The sequence below is a fragment of the Sceloporus undulatus genome, chromosome 1 (assembly GCF_019175285.1).
Source record: "Sceloporus undulatus isolate JIND9_A2432 ecotype Alabama chromosome 1, SceUnd_v1.1, whole genome shotgun sequence".
NCBI lineage: Eukaryota > Metazoa > Chordata > Lepidosauria > Squamata > Phrynosomatidae > Sceloporus > Sceloporus undulatus.
The window spans coordinates 252,921,247-252,945,860 of NC_056522.1; the positions used below are offsets into that span (position 1 = coordinate 252,921,247).

Below are 24,614 nucleotides of genomic sequence, written 5' to 3' on the forward strand. Positions count from 1 at the left end.
TCAACTATTGTTGTGGTTTATCTGTTGTTCTGTGCTTTCAAGTCATTTCTGATTTACAGCAAGCCTAAAGTGAACCTAACATTAAAAGCCAAGATGACAAAACTGAAGTTATTATACTTTAGATATATCATAAGACAGCATGATTCACTGGAAAAGACTATAATGCTTGATAAAGTGGAAGGCAGAAAGAATGCACAACAGGTGAAAAAACTCAATGAAGGAAGCCACAGCCCTGAGTTTACAAATAACAGGGTTTCTTAGAGGTCTATCATTCATAGGTTCAGTGTAAATTAAAGTCTACTTGACTTAACAATAAAAACAACCACATTGCTGATTTGTATCCATATGCAAGAGTTGTATTGTATGTGAACATTCATGTTCAACTTTCCTATGATAAAACAAAATTAATGGCAGCTTCCAAATAAAAACAATATAACAAAATTGAAAATGTTCTGCTGATGAGCAATAGCAGACTAAAAGCGAATCATTCGAGTTTCTGACTTTAAAATCGCTTCAGAATATGATAGTCTTTATAGCCTGTGTAAAAGTAGACAAATCTATGTGTTAGCTCCATTTCAGAGATATTTGCCTGAAAAGCCTATTAGTGCATTGTGCCATAAGAAAGTACACTACTAAAAAAACAAAAACAAATGGAAGAGAACAAAAAACATTTTAGATTCACACATGTAACTTCTTCAAGATCTTCTCAGTCAGACATTTTGTATGCAGTGTAAAGGTTCCACAGATGAATAGCCATTTCCTTAGCTCTTAAGCCACCTCTCCAGTATAATTCTCATCTGCTTTGTCAGCTGTATTCTCTGCTTTGAAAGAGCAGGCACTGTGCCAAATGGACTCACCTTCTGGGTCAAGGAGTTGGGTGATGCCAAGCTGCCGCTCTGCCACACTGAAAGCATGCTCCAAGTTGTGCCTAGCATTTGAGTGCTTCAGTTTCTCAAAGTCAATCAAGTCAGGCCTAGAAATGAAGCAGGGGATGTGTAATAAAATAATCAGTGTGTTATCAGTATGTTAGAACAAAGGAAATGGAAGTTACATTTTACAAAATGTTGCAGTTTGCAGTGCATGTGCAAAAGCTTGGCCACCGGGATTTACCTTTATCTTACCAATTAAAGCTTTCAGTCAGCCAGACACCCATATTCTTTTTCAGGATGCTCCATTCCATCCCCCTCATAACAGGTTCTGTCATGAAGTCACAACAGTTAGCCATTGATACTGGCCAAAGAACTAGTCCACCTAAGCTGTTTTATTTTAAAGAATTTCCCATTCTTCCTATTAGCTCCTTTCCCCAACAAATCCTTATCCTTCTGTGAAATTTAAAGTTACCTCACCCCAGCTGATACCTTTGCTGTGTGTTTAGACTGTGCTGTTCTGGCTATATGACTAGTGGGACTCACCTCTGAACACTGGAGATAAAGAGATAGATGATTGAGAGCTATTGCAGACAGGTGGGACAGCAGGCAGAGTTAAAGAGGGGAAAGTGATAAAATTTATAGGAAGGTAAACCTCTGGTTTACTACTAGGGATGTAGTGGTTCAAGTGGTTAAAACACTGTTGATTGCAAGATCAGCAGTTCAGCAGTTTCAGGCCTGGATGCCACATGATGGGGTGAGCTCCCATTACTAGTCCCAGCTTTTGCCAACCTAGCAGTTAGAAAGCATGCAAATGTAAGTTAATAAATAAGTACCACTCCGGTGGGAAGATAAACGGCTTTCTGTGCAATCATGCTGGCCACATGATCACAGAGTAGTCTCTGACAATGCTGGGTCTTTGGCTTCGTAACGGAGATGGAACACCACCCCCTATGGTTGGACATGACTTGACAACCTTGTCAACGAGGAATACCTTTAGCTTTTTAAACCTCTGTGGCCAAGCCTCTGCACATGCAGTCATCATTACAAGACTAGCCTAAACAAAGCAGCAAAAACATTCTAGTGCCCATTATCATGGCACCTGAGATCTCTGCAGGGTATCTTTCCAATTCTTACCTGTGCTTATGAATAAGGGCATTGAAAGCCAAACCATCCTTCCAGCTGGAGGTGAAATTGGTGACATTCACATGGGGGTAGCTGCATTGCAAAGATGGGGACACACAAACAAAAGGCACTGTAAATCAATTCAAAATGTGACAACTACAGAACAGTAATTTAATTGCATACACTATTTGATATGACAAATAGTTTCAGTAGTCTCTTGTAACTTGGAAAACACCAATATTTCCCAATGCAGTTGGTACATCTGCATTTTAATGATGAGAAGTGTAGCATAAACTAACAGCATTTAAAAAAGCAGATGCTCCACCAAAGAAAAAGGGATGTCTGACTTGGATGCACAACTCTAATCATCTATATGGAAAAGCTAAGTCCAACTGCTGTTCAGTCTGATTGAGGCCCAAAGGATGTTTCCATTTATTCCAGCTATCTACTCCTACCCATTCCAGAAATACAGGCACACTCGGCTTTTTTGGTAATACTAGATAAAAAGGAGAGGCAGTAGACTGTGTGTATGTGTATGTCAGTAACCACAGTCCTATTATTAGTCCAACTAGCACAGGCCAATTATATTTATATATTTATATTTATACAAACAATCTTCATTTATATACTGCTTCATACCACCGAAGCAGTGCTTAAGCAGTTTACAACTGTAAGCTAATTTGCCCTCAACAATCTGGGTACTCATTTTAGCGACCTCGGAAGGATGCAAGCCTGAGTCTAGCTTGAGCCCTTTTGCTGTTCTTGAACTCTCAACCTTATGGTTTTGAGTGGCTGCAGTACAGGCATTTAACCACTGTGCCACCAGGGCTCCTATATTTATAGTATTTATACCTGGCTCTTCAGCCAAAAGGCTATCAGAGCGGCTTACATTTTTAAAAATTAGACATTTCCCTGCCCTCAGGCTTACAATCTAAAAAGACAAGACACAAAAGGAGAAGGGAATGGCAGTGGGGAAGGGGAAAAGCTCAACAGATCTTCTCTCCCTCTGGTGCCTGGACCAAGGCAAAATCAATTGAATCAATAGAACTCACATATGTGTTGACTTATCAAATTACCATTGATTTAATGAGGTCTTCTCTAGTTTTGACTAACAATTGGATCTAGGCCCATGCACACAGGCACATGCACACAAAAATACATGCATACTAATGTATACCTGATAATGAAGGATAGAAGTGTGGGGTAATTTAAATTTCCTAAGGCTTCAGCCTTTGTTAAGGAAACAAAAATATTTAAATATCAAAAATGTCAAAGCTAAGCCTGTTAGTATCTAGCTTTAAATTAGCAAAGTAGCAGAAACATGCCTTTGTCTAACTATGCTTCTCTAATAACTGAGACTGATTCCAAAAACAACACAAGTAGTTTGTAATACAAAACAAAAGTTTACTAATGGCTTTAATCTACAGTATATATACATAGATGCTGTATCCTAATCTAGCTAGTGAATAGTTCAGGTAAAAAGAAATCTTTATCTCACCGTCTTTCCAAAGAAAGTTGAGAGAGGAGGAAGAGGGAAAACAAACAGTTCAGTTGAAAATCTTGAGAGAGAATTCTGTTAAAGGGGGAGTGACCTAAGTCATATGGTTAGTTTGAATGTGTGAGGGATGAGTTTGCATGCAGGAAATCCCTGTCTATCTAAACAGGGGGAGAGAGAATGCAAAAATCTTCCAACAGAAATATCCTAGGAGAAAAACTTGTTCAAGTTAAACAAGCTCTGTTTTAATTGCAATAAAGCCCATCAAATACCCTAGTTTTCTCCAAGAAGTAAATTAAGACCAATTATTTTTTATGAGATAATGTAAAGGGATACATGCAAAGACAGCATAGGACTAATGGCTAAATTATACCCCTTTCTCTTGTTACCCAAACCATTAAAAACCCACCTATTCCAATATTCTAATATGCATAAATCTGTGCTTCTTGTTACGATACAATATCATGGGAGCTGACTTTTTTCCCTTTTAAAAAAAATACATGAACAGATCAAAAAAGTGGAAGCTGAAATGAAATGATGCAGTGTGCCTGTTCAGGGGTTTAGCTAAGTAGTTAATCAGCTAATTAGCCACACCCTTTCCCAGTATATTCCATTCCCTTTTAACATCCTTCATCTTTATTTTCATATTCCTTTCTCCACATCCACCTTCAAGAAGAATTGGCGATCAAATGAGAATACTCAGCTCGTATTAAGCTTTTACAGATTCTTTATATTCTCAACAGGTTCCCCAATATACAACAGGTTCCCCAATATTCTCTCTCTCTCTCTCTTTTACTTCCATAAACCTTATGATTAACCCAAGACTGCTAATAGTGCCCTCTTTTGCATGAACATTAAAGTTTTGACTGCAAAAAGATCTAAAGTTGGATAATTACTTCACCATAGAATTAAAAGATCATACATGGATGACAGTCTCACATTTCTTTGTTTAAATCTAATGGTTTTGTTTCAAATCATTGAAAACACATTATGCTGTACTAAACTGTTAAATAAGATGGAGGAGAACTGGGCCACATGGCATGTGGGGAAGGATAGCCCATGCCTCAACTATCAGAACAGCTCCAGACTTGGACCACAGTAAAGATGCTAAGCATGCTCCATTGGTGAGAGGAAAACAATGTGCTAGAAATATGACATCCTTCACACAAGCTTGAAAGCAAATGAAATAGCATGCTCAAGGCTCTGGCAGAATAAAAACAGAACATGGCAATAGGGTGGAACTTAAAAACAGATGGTTGATTTCCAGTGAGCTGCAGATATTCAAAGTAAAAACAGCCTCTGGGGAGTCTAGCCTTTAGGAAAAATCATATACAGCTATGTCATTTTATTTTAAAGGTATCCATAGTCCTTCTCTGCCTCAGTTCTCAACATGGGAGAATACAACAGCATCCCCAAACTTTAACTAATTTGAAAGAATAAATGTTATCTAAATACATTTACCACCATCTCTTGGGCTGCACCTATGGAAGCCTAAATGGGACCCTTCCCTGTTGACCTTCCATCAGTGTAAAATACTTACTTAAGAGATTACTATACATAGCTTTTAAAACACGATTACAGCTGGGGGGAAAAGACCTTTAGTGATGCTTATCACACAATAATGCCTCCAGCCCATAGCTTCTGTGTCTTCAAAGCATGATTAAGGTTCCCCTTTTTGCAATCAAACTAGTCCTCAGGTGCTAAACACTGCTGCCAAGACAACTGTAATATTGGCATTCATGTGGTGTCAGTAGATGTTATCAGAAAAAGGGAAATTGGAAGTATAATCCAATGGCAATCAGAATGTAATCATGGGGTTTAAGATTACTGCGTGATAGACTACCACACGCAATTTCAGGCAATGGGAAGTCAGTCCAAACGCAATCATAGGGTTTCACGTTATATTTATTTATTTATATGCTGCCCAATCACTGGGAATCCGGGCGGCTTACAACAGAGGGGATAATAGACGGTTCCCTGCCCTCAAGATTACATGCGTGATAGACTACCACACACAATTTTGGGCAATGGCAAGCTATTTTCAGGCAATGGGGAGTCAGTTCAAACGCAATTCAAATTCATGTAAATTCGCTGAACTAGAGAATTCATGTGAATGCATTCTGGCCCCACTTTCTTTTCATTCGAAATTAAGAGAAACTCCTCCTGTGTGATAAACTCCAGTGTCTTCCCCCTCTCCCTATTTCCAAGCAGGCTGGTTGCCTTTATTTTCTCTTTATTTTCTTTCTTTCTTTCTTTCTTTCTTTCTTTCTTTAAAAATTTAAATCACATTAGCAGAACTGGGGAACTGCATGAAAAAGTGCAAATAAAAATTTAATTTGAAAAAGCCCAAAACGTACATTGGGGAGGTTGTACAGCAAGGAGGCAGGGTTAAGGGGGAGTCCAGAAGAGAGTACGAAGACAGAAGCAGCCCCAGTCACATGACTGTCAGGATGTGCAATAATGGCTGCTCTGAAACTGGTATGTTTCCATATCTTTTAAGTGACATGATTGGAGAGAGAATGGGGCTTGTGTCCTTAATCAGCAGGCTTTCAGCAACCGATCAGTTGCTGTTAAACAAACTCTTAATGGAATAGTGCTGCACTGCTGATGGATTGTTAATTCCTACCCACCCCATTCAATAGGGTTTTAATGTTACAATTTTATTATGTTTTAACCTGTACATTTTTGTACCTGCTTTTATCCACAGAAAGATATTTTTAAATGGGCTGCTTTGCATCCCAATTTCTGGGAGAGAGGTAGGATTTAATTTGAACAAATGAATACACAAAGTCAGGCACAATTTAGTTACTACTGTGATGGAAATTATGTTAATTCATATGCTCCAGTGGGATCTATGTGTGAATATCTTTCACATTTCATTTTATAACACAAGCTTTCAAGCTCTGTGTCATTTCATGAGATATCTAAGAACCTCCAGTTGATCCAGGACAGGGAAGGGAAATTTGTAGCACTCTAGTACCTATCACTCATCACCACTGCCAATGGTGGATTCTGTGGATGGGAGCTGTAGTCCAACAACATCCATAAATCTTCATCCAGATCTACAGAATTTTATGGGGGGGGATCCCCACTCTAAAATCAATGAGGATCAGAAAGGTACTCTAGCAATGGTTTGTCCTACCTGTCAAAACTGTGATATTTTGATGTTTATCTGTATTTGTACTGAGCTAGTCACATCAAGGTCAACATGGGATGCACTGGCTTCCTGAACCATGCTACAGTAGTTATTGACAATGTTGTATTAAAAAGCACCAGAGAAACATCTATCTGAGTAGCCAATTTTCATCTTACCGAATCAGGTTATGGCACCTCAAACAGGATGGCCATGCATACAACAGCTACATTTCAGAAATGGTTGGGAGAAGGGATATCCAAACATATGCTACCCCCAAGATTCTTGCTCCCTCACTGTGAGCATCTGGATTTCTCTGAAAACTGCAAGCTTGGCAAAGTATTTAAATAGCTTCAGCTTGCACCAAACATAGAACTAATCAAAAAAGCCTTTTTAAAGAACATCAGGAAGCAGACATAAGCTACACAAAGAAAATCACAAAGTAAAAACTGTGCTTGAATTCAGTACAGGATTCACAGAATGCTGTGCCACAGAAATGCACATTACTGGGCCAATGACAGAAGTACCTAGAGGGCACATTTTAAACACGCTTTATGACATTGCGGTAGACAGCTCTGTCCCTGTGGTATATTTTGACAGCACTTGGAGAGGTTTTATATTCCCATTGATATGAACTGAATGGGAATTTGGCCAAACTTCATGCAGCCTTCCATGTTAATATTTCCTTACTTAATACAGCAGGCTTAAGGTGTTTATTGGAATTAAATATTTGCTGCCACCATACCCTGCAGTTTTCATCTGACACCAGAGTAACAATGCATCCTTTGCAGAACGAGTCTCCCGGCCTTCTTGAGTCTGAACAATGATGTCCTGGATCTAAATTGAAAGAAAATATTATACATTAAAGGTCTTCTATCACAAATGCTTGATTTTATGCATATTAATATTTGCCCATGCAAGACAAACTTCTAACATATGTAGTCTTACTGCACTACTAAAACTGACTTGCATAAAGTCAGTCTGGGCAACAGTTATATTCTAACACATCATTAAAAAATTATTTGTTTCATAAATATAATTACTCACTTTTCCATTAAATAACTAATGGAAAGGGAATAATTAATATGCCCTTGAACTAGCAGGTGACAAAAACCAAATGAGTTCACTTTATACCAATTGCACATCCTAAAGCTAATCGCCAATTCTGCTATTAAGATTCAAAGGGGCAGTGGCATTAGTGTGTTGCCCAAAAAATATTGTTACTGTTGTTGTTGTTAATAATGGTATTTTGTTCTTTCTTCCTGCTCTCTGACTTACAAGTGATTTGGGTGTGCTGCCTGCTGCTAAACACAGATATGAATTATCGCTGGCTTTTACACTTTTAAAGGGAGAAGAGCTATTAAAGGGAGAAGAACCACTGGTGTAATCTGAATCCTTTTTGCACCTAATAAAGTTTGCTTAGTACCTCTTCCACACTATAGTGGCTCTCTTTCTTAGCAACACTTTTTAGTGTGCTTAATACCACTTTAATGAAGAGTTGTAAGCCTTTCTATATGAGTTTTCAGTTAAGCCTAACAAAGATATTTAGCTATGATTTCTTTTTATTTTTCCCCACTACAGTAAGGGGCTATACAGACCACCCCTAAGGGGCGGCAGGAGGCCGCCCCTTTCCTGGTCGGATCAGGCCAATGGCAACTTCATGCCATGGACCTGATCCAGCTGTTGGAGGGCACCATAGTTGCGGTGGAACAGCTGTATGGTGCCCCTTCAGCATTGCATCATCTGGACACAGTGCTAGAGATGCGTCATGATGCCGCACACTGTCTGGAGCAGCACATGACATAATGGCACCCTGGGGGAATAGTCTGGGCCTTTAAGGATGGACTGTATAGAGCCTACATTCTCAAAATGATTTTTAACTTAAATCCTACAGAAACATTATAAAAAACAATATAAATTCAATGGACAGCCGTTTTGAACCACCATCAGTATGCCTTTTTCTTGTAATGCACCAAAAGACACGTTGGCAAATAACAAATCAATCTTTAGACAGTGATTTTAATTTCCCAATGATCACATCTGTAATCCTATATAGCTCCACTGACCACAGTGGGGCTTCCTTCTGAGTAAATGTGTATAAGATTGTGCTTCGCAAGTTGCATTATTCTAGCACTACATTCTTCTCCTGGTTTCTAATTTGCAATGTAAAACAAGATGAATCTTCCACTAGGATATCATTAATACTTTCACCGCAAGAAAGCTAAAGAAAACAGCCACATGTAGTTTCTTTTGTTGGGCAGTGCAGAAAGTGACTTTCTAGTTCCAAAACTCCTACATTTTAATTACTTTGAACACCAGCATCCTTTCATGCCACAATGAGGCAGATTAGTACAATCAAGAAGGGACTAGCTGTCTCACAGCAGTAATGTGTGTGCATGTGTGTCTCTGCTTGTGTATGTGCAACTTGTTTGCACAAGTGCCAAAGCTAACTGATAAAATCCAGACTAAAGTGTTATATCAGAACAGTTCTAACACACATCCACAGTTTATGGAACAAACTTGTCTCTGGCACAACAGCCAGTTCAGCAAAGATTACAATACAATGCAGTGACAATGGAATGTATCTTTTTCCTATGCCATCTTTATAGGAATTGTCATTGATAATTACACTAAAAATATAATGGAGTTTGAGGAAAACATAATATAATTGATAATATAATTTATTTATATTCCGCCTTTTCCCAGAGGAATTAAGGCAGATTACAACAGAAATGATAATAAAACAATTAACAATATTACAACATAGAATAATAATACAAAATACAAACAATAGTCACATTATACAACCCCTTTACAACCCCCACAATTACATAATAATAAAATTCAATAACAGTTAAAATAGGGCCCGTACAGACAGACCAAAATAAAGCTGCTTTGGGTCACTTTGGAGGTATGCTGTTTAAATGACACACATATATTAAGAGGCCAGAAGCTGAGCCAAAGCTGCACTCCAGTCCTTAGGATTGGATCGTGGCTTTGGCGCGGCTTCTGGACTCTTAGGATGCATGCATCATTTAAACAGCATACCTCCAAAGTGACCCGAAGCAGCTTTATTTTGGCCTGTCTGTAGGGGGCCATAGTTACACCATTAAAATGATTTAAATAAGCAAAATGAAGTAGGACAGCTAAGGGCGGACAGGGCTGTCCTTTATCATCCTCCTCTCACCCAATCAGCACCCACAGGCAAATAAATAGAGCTTTTGACAGAGACAGAACTTCTCCTTTAATCAGGAGGAAAGGATGTAATGTCTTGGAACTTCAAGATTTTAGGGGAGTGTTCTCACAGTCCCACAGAGGATATTCTTAACTGATGGGTGGCAAAAGCTGATTATTCTCCCCTTTTCATTCTTATTTAGAAGTGTGAAAAGTCAAAAAGGGCTAATAGGTACACCCACCAGAGCCAAATCCAATACAATGAAAGCCCTGCCTTTGCCTAATCTACAAAAAGTTCACCGTGACAGCTTGCTCCTGGCTAGGAGGATGCATTAGTTCTTGGTTTACACAAGGAAGACCTTCCCATATAGCCAATCTACCTCCTGCTTCCTCATGATGCCAGAACAAGTTTACTACTGATGACTTCCCAGATCTCAGGAGTAGGTCTCACCTGGAAGCGCAGGATGATAGTCCAGATGAGACCCAGCACCAATCGGTGATTGCCATCAACAATGTCATGAGACCCCATGTTCTCCAGATGTACACGCTGCTCCTTGAGGAATTGCAGAGCCTTGTCCACATTCTCCAGACAGTGAATTCGCATGCGCCCCTTGGTGGGTTTAGGCTGCAAAGTGAGATCAAAGTACTTTTTACAAAGTCACTTTAAGAGAATCCAACAATTTTACGTATTCCTGGATTATGAACATCCAATTTAGGACTAATTTTTTTGGGGAGGGATTCCAGTTCTTGAAGTGGTAATAGAGCTTCTGTATTTCTCAATATTGCAGATTCTAATCTTTTGTGGGGATAGAAAAAAAATTACAGGTCTTCCAATTGCATAGAAATCCAATGACGTTAAGCAGGAAGAGTAATGAGTTTCAGCTATGTACTCTAAATTGCCTATTACCCCTGCTTAAGCTGCTAATGGGTATTGTTGTTATTGCTGTGTGTGTTCAAGTGGTTTCCATCTTATGGTGACCCTAAGGTGACCCTGTCACAGTGTTTTCTGGGGCTGAGAGTGTGTGATTTGCCCAAGGTCACCCAGTGGATTTCCATGGTTGAGCAGGAAATAGAACCCTGACCTTCAGATTTGGAGTCCAATGCTCAAACCACTACACTGTGCTACTGATAATCTTTTTGTTTGCAAAAACACAAAATAAAAAATGTTACATGTTTTTATAAGAGGCATAATACAACCATAGATTCAAAGTAAAACTCACTTTTACACAACCAAACCCCAGCCTGAAGGCACAATATTCTGAGCATAGCATTTCTGAGGCTTGCCAAAAGCATGAGCTCACTTTAAGCTGCCTGCACACATTATTTTAAAGCAAAATTACAAGCGGCAAGGAGGGGAGTTGCTACTGTGCTACCAATCTGCCACCAAGATTTAGCAGTGCAGCAGCAAAACTCTGTGCAGTAATGTATGTGTAGAGGTGGACACAAAAATAATAGGGGAACGCATATCCCTTACAGGCCATGTGTTGCCTGCTTCTGAGGTAAGGCAACCGCTGGGAACCATCATGTACAGAGAGGATCATGCCATGGGGCTGAGGATTGGGTTTCATGTAAGTGAACTTCACCTGCCATACGGTTGTATAATATCTCATATTAAAACACTTCAAATGCATTTGAAATGCACTGTATTATGCATTTAAGGACATAAAGATTTTGTGTAGGCTACAATTTTAGCACCCAAGGGGATTAGTAGACACCTTTGCAGAAGACAGTGAAGAAATGTGAATCTTCCTGATGAGTGTAATTGGATTTGTGTTGCAAAATTGGCAGCAGAAAGCACAGCACTGGGAAGATGGGCGGAGGCTCCAAGGACATCTTCAACAAAGAGTTAACTTGGGATCTGGTGTCCAAGGAGCAAGATGGAGAAATTCAACCTGCTCTTTTAAAGATAGTAGCCATTATGGCCACACTTCAGAACTGATGCCGCCTGCAAATGTGCATGCCCATGAACACATACACACATGCTGAAATTTTGGACCATCAGTAATTTGGATTCTATCCAAGAATCTGGGAAGCAGTAAACTATTCTCAGATATCGTGGCACATTCCAAGCAGTCTCATTCATCTTCTCCATCACTATTCCACTCTTTCACCAAACGTAGGACTCAAGACAAGTTAACAAAAATTAAAACAGACACACATCATAAATCAAAATAGAAGTAAACGATTAACAATAAAAAATATACTGAAACAATGAAGAACGTTATTAAAGGCTCTTTCTCCACAAGTAGTCAGTTTTCAAAGACTTCCAGAAAGATGAAGGTCTTCACCTGCCTGCAGAAAGGTAGCGAAGAGGACACAGCCTAGCCTCTCTAGAAAGGTAGCAATTATTCCTTCTCGTGATCTCCAGAGAAGTTGCATGTCATTATTACTTTTACACAGTCAGGGGAGTGTTGATATCAGCAGAGTATTCTTAGGGAGGCAATGGAAGAAGGATCCCTGGAAGATATCAGTATGAAACGTTCCCTTCAATATTAGGACAACTATCCACTTGTACTACACATAAAATAAAGAACTTATTTTACCAGCAGCTCTCCTGAAAGCACCTCTAGCAGTTTGATGAGCATTCGTCCATCTCGGAGGTCCATGTAGAGATCAGAAATGCGACAGGTCACACGTGCCAGGTGAGAGTTCACCCATTTGGTGAAGGTTTTCTTCTGCACGGCTTCCCGCTCATCTGAAAACAGACAAAAGATTGTCACTAAATGTATTTATTACTAAGTTAATCACTAAACATGTTTTCTCATAAAAACTCTATATAATTGTATCATATATACGATATTCTGAAATGTTGGAGGAGGGAAGTGTGCAGCCTTCCAGATGTTGCCAAACTCCAGCTTCCAGCATTCCTCATCACTGGCTATGCTGATTTAGGCTCATGTAAGTTTCAATCCAATAACATCTGAAGAGCTACACAATTCCCATTCCTGTTACGGGTAAGAACTTCAACATCTAGGCAGCATTAGATTTGATCACAAAACCTATAAAGAAATTTGTAAAAGACAATATGTGGTGCCTTACATATCTCTTTGTCCGTCCCATACTGCTGTTAGTCGCTGACATAAGGGCCACCAAGAGGGCTTATGAAGTTTGAGGCAAGTGTCATCCTGAGGTGTGATTGGGCTAAAGCAAACTTTTTCAGCTTGTATGCAACAACAACAACAACAACAAAACACAGTAACCTACAGAATTTATGCCCCTCATTTGTTTCCATGATCTCAGTCTTTCTGAAAACATCTTAATTTTTTAAAAATCTAAAATCTTGGAGGCTAATAATGCAAAATACTGTACAGAAAATAAAATTAAGTACAGGTAACTCTAAAACTAACATTAAGCATGCTTTTAAAATAGCACACTTGAGTTATTCATCTTTATTCTGAAGATTAATGATTCTGATTATTTTGACATTTTATTTTCTTTTAAATTTAAATTATTTTGTATGTTTATGATATACTGTACTAAATTTTATTCGAGGTGAAAAACATTTGCCTTTAATTTCCTAATAAGGATGTTTGTTAGCTCTCTTGAGCATTACTCTCTAGTGGAAATGTATGATATAAAAGCCTATGCTTGTTATTATGAGGCTTTCCCCAAAGTTTGGAGTTTCACTGCTTTATGCCTTTATTTTATATATCTTGTACATTTAATTCTTGCTGATAAGTTTAATAGAAATAGAAACTGTGTTTGAAATTTTATATTATACCAAATTTTTTTTATGTTTTACATATATCTTAATTATTGTTTGATACTTGTATGATCTCTTTGTTATAGATTGCAATGACCTATGGTTATAAGCAATTAAAATTGAACTGAACTGGAAGGGTATAATAAAACAAGGAAAACAAGGATCTTGATTTCAGTGCAGTGATGGTGGTGGTGGTTGTTATTTTATTCATTTATATCCCACCTTTTCCACAATACCGGAAAATGTAAAAACAAATACAGTTAAAAGGACTTACAAAGGCCTAATTGAAAACATATAAAAAGTTATTGTTAAAATACAGTTAAACTATTCATAGTATTAAAAACATATAAAGCAGATCCATCAAAACACAAAAGGTAAAAGTCAGCAAAACAACACAAAGCTCTTCCCTTACAGAACGACAACAAAGGAGCCATACTAGCTTCCTTAGTGAGGTTGTTCCAAAGCTACAGAAAAGGAGCCACAGAGAAAACCCTTTTCCAAGTTCCCTTCAGACATGCTTAGGAAGATACTGTAGTAGAAATGGGAGTTCCAAAGTTCCTGTGTCCATTTCCTGCCAAAAATGCCGCCTCACTATCAGATGTCTTTGGAAGTACTATTGCACTTCATGTATCTTTTAAGTTATTTCTGTTTCATTTATTTTACATGCTTTTTCCTGGATTAAGACCCAAGGCAGCTCACAAAAGAAGAAGCTAAAAACAATACAATTTTAAAACACACTTAAAATCATCACATTAAAATAACATGTTAAAAACAAATAATATTTTAATAATTTTAATAAAATAATTAAAAAGCACACAAAAGTTAAAAAAATAAAGCATAACTTCACTTCTATAAGAAGACTCCCTGCAAGCAATTATGCATTAAAAGCCATTTTAAAAAGAAAAGTCTTTGCATGCCAATGATAGGAGAGCAGAGGATCCTGGAAAGGGAGTTTCTCTGGGTGGGAGCAGCCACTGAGAAAGCCCTCTCTCATGTCCTCACCAAGCAAGCCTGGGATGGTGGCAGGACCAAGAGAAAGTCTTCCTCTGTAGATCTTAGGATTCTGGTAGGTTTGTATGGAGAGACACAGTCGTATCGCACTGCACTGTTATAGCACTTTTATTCCACTTTTACTACTATGGCTGCCTCCTGTGACATACTGGGGTTTGTAATTTAGTGAGGTCTAAGTGCTCTCTGCCTCATAATTCTAAATGCCCTTTCCTAAACTGCAAATCCTAGAAGGCAGCCGTAACATTAAAAGTGGAATAATAGCACTATAACAGTGTAGTGCCATATTAAGAATCTGAACCTAAGCTGTATATGGATTTAGAGGTCAAGACCAGCACTTTGAATTGTGCCTGGAAATGAACCGGTAGCCAATGAAGCTGTTTCAACAAGGGAGTTACAGTATATGCTCCCTATAACTGGCCCCAGTCAGCCTTTTGGACCCACTAAAGTTTTCAAAGGCAACCCCACATACAGTGCATTACAGTGGTCAAAACATGATGTATTCCCAAGGTATGTGTCACTGTAACTAGATCTGATGTCCCAAGAAATGGGCACAGCTGACACACTAGTATTAGCTGTGCAAATGCACTCCTGGCCACTGCTGAAATCTGGGCATCCAGACTCAGAGCTGAATCCAACAAAACATCCAAGCTGCAAGCCTAAGATTTCAGGAGGAGTGTAACCATGTCCCACATAGTTGTTGTGGGTTGTGGTGGTGGTGTACCTTCTTATCTTTTCTGACCTATGAGGACCTGAAAGCCACAGAGTTTTCTTGCCAAGTTTCTTCAGAGGGGGTTTGACATTGCCATGCTCTGGGGCTGAGAGAGTGTGACTTGCCAAAGGTCACACAGTGGGTTTCCATGGTGGAGCTGGAATTGACCCCCGTTCTCCAGAGTCCTAGTCCAACACTCAAACTACTATGCCACACTGGCAGTCACTAATCCCTATCAGCAGTGCGATGCAGCAGCTAAAAAGGCCAATGCAATTTTGGGCTACATCAATAGAAGTATAGTATCTAGATCAAGGAAAGTAATCGTGTCACTCTATTCTTTGGTCAGGCTCCACCTGAAATACTGTATCCATTTCTGGGCACCACAATTCAAAAAAGAGAAACTGGAGTGTGCCCAAAGGAAGGTGACTAAAATGGTTAAAGGTTTGGAAACCAAGCCCTATGAGGAAAGACTTAGGGAGCCGGGGATGTTTAGCCTGGAGAAGAGAAGGTTAAGAGGCGATATGATAGCCCTGTTTAAATATCTGAAGGGATGTCAGGCCTTCCCAGACTGACCTTCCTCCAAAAGGTGAACTGTCTTACCTGCCCAAATTCAATTTGCTTCCATGTTATTTTACCCACTTCCACTATTGTAGGGTTTTAGCACTGTCAATTGTAGAGGGGGAGGGGTAGAGAGTTGGGGTGATTGGGGGATTGTTTTGATTTTATTATTGTATTTTACTCTGTTGTTACCTGCCTCGATCCGCAAGGGGAGGCGGGATACAAATTATTATTATTATTATCATTATTATTATTATTATTATTATTATTATTATTATTTCATATTGAGGAGGGAGCAAGCTTGTTTTCTGCAGCTCCAGAGGCTAGGACCCGAACAATGGATGCAAGCTCCAGGAAAAGAGATTCCACCTCAACATTAGGAGGAACTTCTTGACAGTAAGGGCTTTGCAAGTCATATTTTCTGATCACAGAATGATACATAAACACACACCACAAACAGTTAATAATCAGGGCTTAGAAAAGGTTAATTAAATTAATTTGTTACGCCTAATTCCTTGTTTTTCATAATGACAATTTTAGAACTATTTAAATAGATAAAAGATAGCAGCATTAACAATGTTTGCAATAATTAATGTTTCCCATTGTTTTAATTCATTACTTTTTGAGATAACTTGGATGATAGCTGCCATTTTTAAAATTCAAAGGTAATGTGCTACTAACAAATCCATAAAGATTAACAGGGCAGATTAATTGTAATTTTTTCAGAATATCTCTTAATGCTAGGAAATCCATTACTAATTTACTATTACCATATACCATTAATGTTAACAACTACAAACTCTGCAAATAATACACCAGAATTCTAAGCAAAGAAAGCATCTATCATCATTTCCACACTTCAATGCTGTATCAGTCAGGAAATTCAGACAGAGACTACATAAAACTGCATCTTCTGCCCTTGCCTGGATAAATTGACAAGGACTTTCTGCCTCATGCTGTTTATCTTTAAAACTAAAAATCACATTGGACTAAGAACAAGAGCTGACTAAATACACATTGAGTACTTCTTATCTAAAATGTTTGCAATTATAAGTGTTTCATATTTTGGGTTTATTTAAATTTTATTTTGGAATACCTGAATTTGTATGTACACAATACACAACACAAGTACTACAGTACATCCTATATTTGTCCGGATGGCTAGAAATGCAAAAGATAAAAGGCTGAAGGGAGATGGGGCTGGTGAGAAACTGAGGATCTGTGCAATGGCAGGTATCCAAACATAGTGCTCAGCACAAATCCACACCTCCTACCGTTTTACAGATCCTCATGGCTCTGTCCAGTCTTGTCTCTCTTGCTCTCTCCAGCCTTGTTTCTTGTTTGTCTGTTACTTGTGTATTTGTGTTTGCATGAGACACGAGGCTGGAGAAAGACTAAGGATCTGATGAACAAGCAAGAGCACTGCAGCCACTACCTCAAAGACAGAAGTGGGAGACTGGCAGAAAAAAGTTTCATCTTTTGGACAATTTAAGACTTCTGGATTACCTTTCACAAGTACACATTTATAGACTTCTTATAGTTCAGCTGCACTGATCACTCAAAAGGGTATCTGGGTTTGTTCTGAGTACACTCAAAAGGGTTCTGGGATTGTTGATTAGGAGTAGCATGTTCACAATTTGGCAGTCAGTCCAGTATTAATCACATTTCCCTGAAGGAGAAACTAATTGAACAGTATGCAGTTCATCTAACAGCACCACTGTAATTTAATTTAAATTATATAGCATTTTCCCACACCTCCTCTTTCTCTGTTTTGTAAAGTAAGGAAGGAATGGAAAGCAGGAAACAGCTATAAGGGAAAGAAGTGATGTTGTTAGCTCTCTCATTTGAAAATAAGGCAGCTGTCAGAATGGAGTAAAGTCAGCTTCTGGGAAGAAGCTTATGATGTGCCAGATCTCTAAGACCAGAATTTCTGAAATGTAATTCTCAAGTCATGTGTCCGAGTAACCAAAATAGCTGCAGCAGTTACAAGAATTGCAGATAATAACAGCAGTTTACTGTTTGAACCCATCTGAAACAGTGACAACACTGCCTAGGGCACAGTAAAGTCAGACATCCTCTTTGCCGGCATTCTGGTAAATGCAAGAAATACCAGTCCTCCATTCAATAAAATATCCATGCTGCAGCCACTCTTTAGCTACCCTTTATGCTCATAGTCATGATGCATAATGTAGCTTCAGGAGGATAACCATTCCTATCCAATTGATCTTGGTATACACATTTTTCCCAGTAAAGGAGCCAGTGTGCTTCACCAAGAATGGAAAATGCAGATGAGTCTGAGTTTGCAGTTAGATTCTGTATGTTGAAAAATGAGGGATGAGTGGGAGATTTTCTGCCTATATTGCTTCCAGCAATCCTAGAGGCTAGTTCAGGGAAAATCCCATCACCTGCTTTTGCCTCACTTGAATGTCTGCAGATCCTTCTTTCTTCATTCTATCTATGCAGAAACTATTAGAAGGACACCAAGACACTCCCCTCTCCATGCGTTTTATAACCTTTTGCATGACAATGAGATATGGAGGTCTTTAAAGACTGCATGCATTTTGCTCCTTTGGGGGTGGGCTCAGATTAATAACAGTATTTATTACACTGTTATGAATTTTGCAATTAATGAAAACTTGTTTCCTAGAACCATTTTATACTTTACACTTTGGCAAACTGGTTTTGCCACAATGTATTGCCAGAAAAGAGCTCCCACCAATTCCAGCTCCTTAAGCAATACACCTGTAAATATGATCCTGTTTGCAATTAACTGCTATTACTTTTTGTCTTGTCTTCTCATTTTTCTCCAGAACCATCAACAAGAGCATTCCCCTTCCCATTTTCCCCTGATATACTTCCAAGGTTGTGCTAGGAAATTATTCTGCCTGGTTTTTATATGTTTTCCCTGCAGGGAGAAAGTACATTTCATTAGTGCCCTCTCCTTACAGCTGCATAGATGCATCCTCCAACACTTACCGGATTGGCTCACGATTCCTCAAGGCTTACAGATTTATTTAGTCAAACTGATGGATTCTAATACAAAGGATGGCAGGGGAGTAAGTAATACATATAAACTATGGCTTCAACTTGTTCAGCTATCATTTCAGAGTTTGTTAAAGAGCCCTGACCTGAGACACAAAGCAAATTCAGACTTGTACCATTCCCTAGATGACTAGGGCTGTGGATAAAGCTGGGGGGGGGGGGGGGGGGGACAGGCCAAAGTCCAAACAAAACAGATATTCTTAGTACTTTTTTTTTTTGTCAACCCATCAATCTGACTTCTGTTTTCTGTGGGAAAAACACTGCTACTTAAGGTAGGATTTCATTTACTAGGCAGAACATACAAGAACATACCTCAGAAATGTACTGAATGATTCAACTGAAGAGACTGTGTATCTCCATTCCTATGGACTTCTAGGGCTATGTTCCTGGGTTGTGAATTTAAACTATTATAAAGATCATGGTTTTCATAAAAGAATAAATCTGTCTTGGCTCACCTGTCCAAGCCCACATGGTGTATCCAGGAGGTATTAAATGCTCATTCTTAAAAGAAATTATAATTTGATTAAGCCCCAAAATACCCAATATAGCAACAGAAGAAACAATACCAACTCATTCCATTAAAATTAATATTATGGTGGGTCATGTCTGAGTATGAAGAGTGTGTTAGCCCTCCTGGTTCATGTGACCGTGACAAGGTAAGAAAAATTCACTGACAAAAGACAGCAGGGGTAAATGGCCAAAGTCTCAAATAGATTCTCCATTAGCTTGGAGGGGGGAAACTGAAACCAGTCCTACATTTATAGATGATGGGCAATAGGATAGGATACAATCTTGAAGCTTTTTATAAAGACTTTAACCTTCAGGTGAGAAAACCAGGAATGACTGGAAGGAGGAACATATGGCCATCAGATAGACCCAGAGATTAGCTGGATAGGCTCTTGTTATCTGTGGTGACAATGTAAAGAAAAACCTCCCACAACCCTTTACGTGCCAGAGGGGTCTCATGCAAGAACTTGTTTCATCTCAAGCAATTAATGGCAAGTCAGTGCCCTATAAGATGTTTAGTTCACCATCAGTACCTGCAGTTTGAGAAGAGGGCTGGGCCAAATGAGTCACAGAGGTCATTCCCACTGCAGTTTGCCCCCAAGCGGGATTCGGGGTATATGACCCTCGTTCCCATTTCAAACCACTTCCGATCCTCATTGGATCAATTCCAGGAGGAAAGAAGCAGGGCAAACACAAATAACCCAGGGTTTCCTGACACTAGTTTGAAAGTGGGGTTTTCTGAAAATAATCGCTTCTGAAGCGTGCCCAATAAGTGGAAACACCAAATCAGAGTCAATTTTTTTTCTTCTTTTTTTTTGCAATAGAACTGATTGAAAAATCAATATATTGCTAAAGCAACTACTTGCTTTAGCAATAGATAGATTTTTCGATTATTTCTATTTTCTTTAAAAAATGTTTCTTGTCCCCCTCCTCCTCCTCCTCTCAGGTCCCCCAGCCTTGCCTTGCTCCCTCTTCTGCAGTGCGGATGCAGCCCAAGCCAAGCTCTCATTAAAAGGGAAAGCCGCTGCTGCCATGCCACCACCGCTTGCCCGGTGCTGGTGGGGCTTCCAGTGCTGCGCCATGCCACCGCCACTTGCCTGGTGCTGGCGGGGCTTCCAGGGCTGCTGCTGCACCAGCTAACAGCAGACAAGTGGCGGTGGTGCGGCAGCAGTGCCAGAGGCCCCACCAGCATTGGGCAAGTGGCAGCAGCGGGAAGGAAAGCGGGAAGGAAAGCAGGAAGGAAAAAAGGAAGGAAAATAACGGAAAGAGGGAGAAGGGAGGGAGGGGAGGGGAAGGGAGGGGAGGGGAGGAAAAGAGAAAGAAAGTGAGAGTCTGGTCGGGGCCGCAGCCTTCCAAAGGGGTTCCCAGGGGGTGAGCAACCAGCTGAAGGGCTGCCGCCTTCACCGGCTCCATCTAATGGGAACAACAAGCGTTCCCAGCAAAAAAAAGAGATTCCACAAAAGGTCCCTTTTCATAGTGAGAACGAGGGACCTTTTGGAATCATTTCACAAAGCGGAGCAGAGCTGGATTGGAACGCGGGTTATACCCCAAGTGGGAATGACCCCACAGTTAGAGGAAGGGTGGTGTATTGTGCCATGCCTCTCTGGGATTATAGGAAGATAATGGAATGTATTCCTGTATAACATGAGCACCACAGATGCTAAAGCCACCAAGACTGTAGTCTATGTTGTTCCCTGTGGTGGGCATGACACTTGCTGGTTTTAGGGTACGTGCCTGAATTATAGAACACTAATACACAGCATTCTGGTAATAAGAAACCATATGTAGCAGACTATACATGTTTCCTCATTTCCAGAATTAGAATTGGTGCCATATTGTACAGCTTACACTGAAAGCCCCGTGCCATTTCCTGAATGGCACAAATGCCCGCAATGTACATGCCACATTGCACCATGAGCACAAGCCCCATTCTTTCCTGCATGGGACCATTAATACAGGAGATTTTCAAATAACTAAAGAGCTACAATACAAGGCTGGTGGACTGTGTTTGGCTTGGTGTGCCACAGTATATTTAAGGCTTGCTGTAAAGCAATGGAGTTCATAAATGCCCTGTCTATGGCAAAACAAAATTATTACAAATCATTGATCTCTGCCAATGAGAAGCGCCCGTAGCGCTTGTTCTCCACCTTCAACTCTTTGCTTAAACCTCCCTCTCCTCCTATCTCTTCATCATTCTCTCCTAATGACTTTGCTAATTATTTCATCTCTAAGATTACCACTATTTGCTCTGAGATAGTGCCCCCCCCCCAATTCTTCTTCTGCTCATAATCTTCTATCGCCCTCGCCTAACAAATTTTCTGCATTTCCTCCTGCTTCTTTGGATGAACTCTCTACACTTCTGAACTCTTGCAAACCTGCAACTTGTTCTCTTGACCCAATTCCTACTCGTCTTCTAGTCTCTATAGCTCCTTCTTTTCTGCCCTCGCTTCTCCATATCTTCAATCTCTCTCTCTCTACAGGCTCCTTCCCTTCGGACTTCAAACATGCTCTCATTTCCCCTATTCTGAAAAAGACTTTCTCTTGACCCCTCCTCTTTGTCTAGCTATTGTCCGATTTCTCTTCTTCCCTTTCTTTCTAAGGTTTTGGAACGGGTTGTTTATTCTCGCTGTCTTGAGTTTCTTGAAGCCAACTCCATTCACGATCCCTTTCAGCCTGGCTTCCGCCCAAGGCATTCTACTGAGACAGCTCTCACTAAGATCTCAAACGATCTTTTCCTGGCCAAGGCAAATGGCCTTTATTCTGTTGTCATCCTTCTTGATCTGTCTGCAGCCTTTGACACTGTTGATCACTCTCTTCTAGTTGATATACTTTCTGACCTTGGGTTCTCAGACTCTGTTCTCGACTGGTTTCGATCTTATTTGTCTGGCAGATCTTTTGCAGTGGTTGCTGGCGGTCAGATTTCTTCTCCTGTTCCCTCATCTGTTGGAGTTCCCCAGGGCTCTGTTCTGGGTCTCCTTCTGTTTTCTCTCTACACACTGTCCTTAGGTAAACTCATTAGCTCTTTTGGTTTTTCCTACCATCTATATGCCGATGACACCCAGTTGTATCTTTCCACCCCCAACCTTTCTCCAAGGCTTGAACAGCAAGTTTCATCATCTCTCACAGCTGTCTCGCAGTGGATGTGCCATCGGCGTTTGAAGCTCAACATGTCCAAGATGGAGCTTCTTGTCTTTCCTCCTAAGCCCACCCTTCAACACTCCTTTTCTGTCTCTGTGGACAACATTTCTATTCAACCAGTCCAGCAAGCTTGCAGTCTTGGTTTTATCTTTGATTCTTCTCTGTCGTGTATCCCTCAGATCCAGACCACAGCCAAGGCTTGTAGATTCTTTTTGTACAATATTGCTAAAATCCGACCTTATCTCTCCGCCTCTACTGCCAAGATCCAGGTCCATGCCCTAGTGGTCTCACGACTTGATTACTGTAACGTCCTCCTGGCTGGGCTTCCTCTTTCTCACCTCTGTCCTTTAATCTCTGTCCAGCATTCAGCTACACGCATTATCACATCCACCCACCGCTCTGACCACATCTCTCCTGTGTTGGCATCCCTTCACTGGCTCCCCCTCCCTTTCCGTATTCAGTACAAGCTCCTGCTGTTGATGTTTAAAGCCCTCCATGGGCTGGCCCCTCCTTACTTATCAGACCTTCTTTCTCCTCACCTTCCCACCAGGGCCCTCCATTCTGGTAGTCAAGGTCTGCTGTCCCAGCCCAGGATTTCCTCTGCCCCATCTCGGATTCGCCCCTTTTCAGTCGCTGCCCCTCTCTCCTGGAACCTTCTTCCCCCGCAAGCAAGGGCCATCACTTCTTTAACCAGCTTCAAAACAGAGTTGAAGACCATCCTGTTCAGAGAAGCGTTCCCAGGCATTGCATAATTGTCGCTTGCTATTTGATGTTCTTTTGATGCCTGTTTTATCGAACCATTTCCTGTATTGCTATGTACTTTATATGTATTAGCCTACTAGCCCCACCACCTTTCCCTTCTCCTTTTATGTCATGTCTTTTTAGATTGTAAGCCTGTGGGCAGTGAACCGTCTAATTAAAAAGATTGTATGTACAGCGCTGTGTACATTTACAGTGCTTTATAAATAAAGGTTAATACTAATAATAAATCCATGTTAAAAAAAACCAAATGAATTGCTGCAACGAATTGGCCCCTGAATGGACTGGGACAGCAATGAAGAATTAAAAGTTGGGGATGAACACACAAAGAAAAGTTGGGAATGAGTACACAAAGAAATATCTGCACAATGTATCTAGTGCATACCTGCCAGAGCTTTGATCCGGGATCTCTCAAACAGCCTGGCAGAACTGTTGTCATTGTCCAGCTCATCATCAGAGGCATCCCAGCGAGCGTTGATCCGGCTGTACTGCTGCTGAATCTCCAAATGATCAAAATCAGTGGTTGATGTCATGTTCTGGACGATTTGCTGCTGTTCTTGCTTTAGTTAGCATGAAAAAGGCCCTGAAGGGAAGGAAGCAAACCAAAGTGTTACCTCTTCCAGAGAAACAGTTTCCCATTGTCACCAAAACACACATGTAGACATTCCAAAATGCTCCCAAATAATTCTAGGAAGCTGCAAACCATAACTAACTCACACACGCACACATACACACTTATTCCTAACTCTTGGCTTCTGCATGTTATGAAATATTGCAGCAGCCGCCACCAGCATACTGTATTTAAATGCATCATCAGAGTTAACTGTGCCCAGTAGGTGGGGATATAACTTACAGGAAGACTGCATTTCCCCTGGCACAGTCTGCCATTGTGTGAAGCATTCAGGACTCAGAGGCTTACCAACAACGTAATGCTAGTCTCAAAGGTAATGTTTAAAAAATTCTATCCACAAATGAACTGAAATTCAGCAGTAAAACAAGCCAAGAACAAGAAGATGCACTGCTTTTTCGAATATGCTACTAAAACAATCATAGACAAAGAAATCAAGATACAAGCTCTCATTCTGACCCAATTTGCTAAATGTATGGCACAAAATTTAAGCTACCTTGTACAAGTTTCAGTTTAAATTAAAGTTACATTGGTAAAAACTTTCACTTGCAACAAGACAGTAAAATCATCAAACCTGAGTGGCAAGTTTCACCTTTGCCAAAAGGGAAAAAAACAGTGAGGAATTTACACTGGGGAGGAAACAGGAAATATGTAATACTTTGACACTACTCATTTCGGAAAATATAACACTCAAAATGACCTTCTCATGGCCACAGTTGGAAAAATAAATTTTGTACACACTGATCTTTTACTGTCCCCCTTTCCC

The 24,614-nt window shown here is 40.1% G+C and overlaps 1 protein-coding gene across 6 annotated transcripts in view; it reads right to left on the minus strand.

The window, feature by feature from the left end:
- Positions 1-24,614, minus strand: part of SPTB (spectrin beta, erythrocytic) — a 180,160-nt gene that overhangs the window by 77,937 nt on the left and 77,609 nt on the right. For all 6 annotated transcript variants that reach the window (XM_042440977.1, XM_042440992.1, XM_042440999.1 and 3 more), the window contains 6 exons: positions 23,606-23,803; positions 12,337-12,488; positions 10,245-10,418; positions 7,365-7,456; positions 2,004-2,084; positions 858-973 (listed from right to left, as the gene is read on the minus strand). In XM_042440977.1, coding sequence (XP_042296911.1) covers positions 858-973; positions 2,004-2,084; positions 7,365-7,456; positions 10,245-10,418; positions 12,337-12,488; positions 23,606-23,753 — 763 coding nt within the window. In that variant the 5' untranslated portion in view covers positions 23,754-23,803. The remainder of the gene's footprint in view (positions 1-857; positions 974-2,003; positions 2,085-7,364; positions 7,457-10,244; positions 10,419-12,336; positions 12,489-23,605; positions 23,804-24,614) is intronic.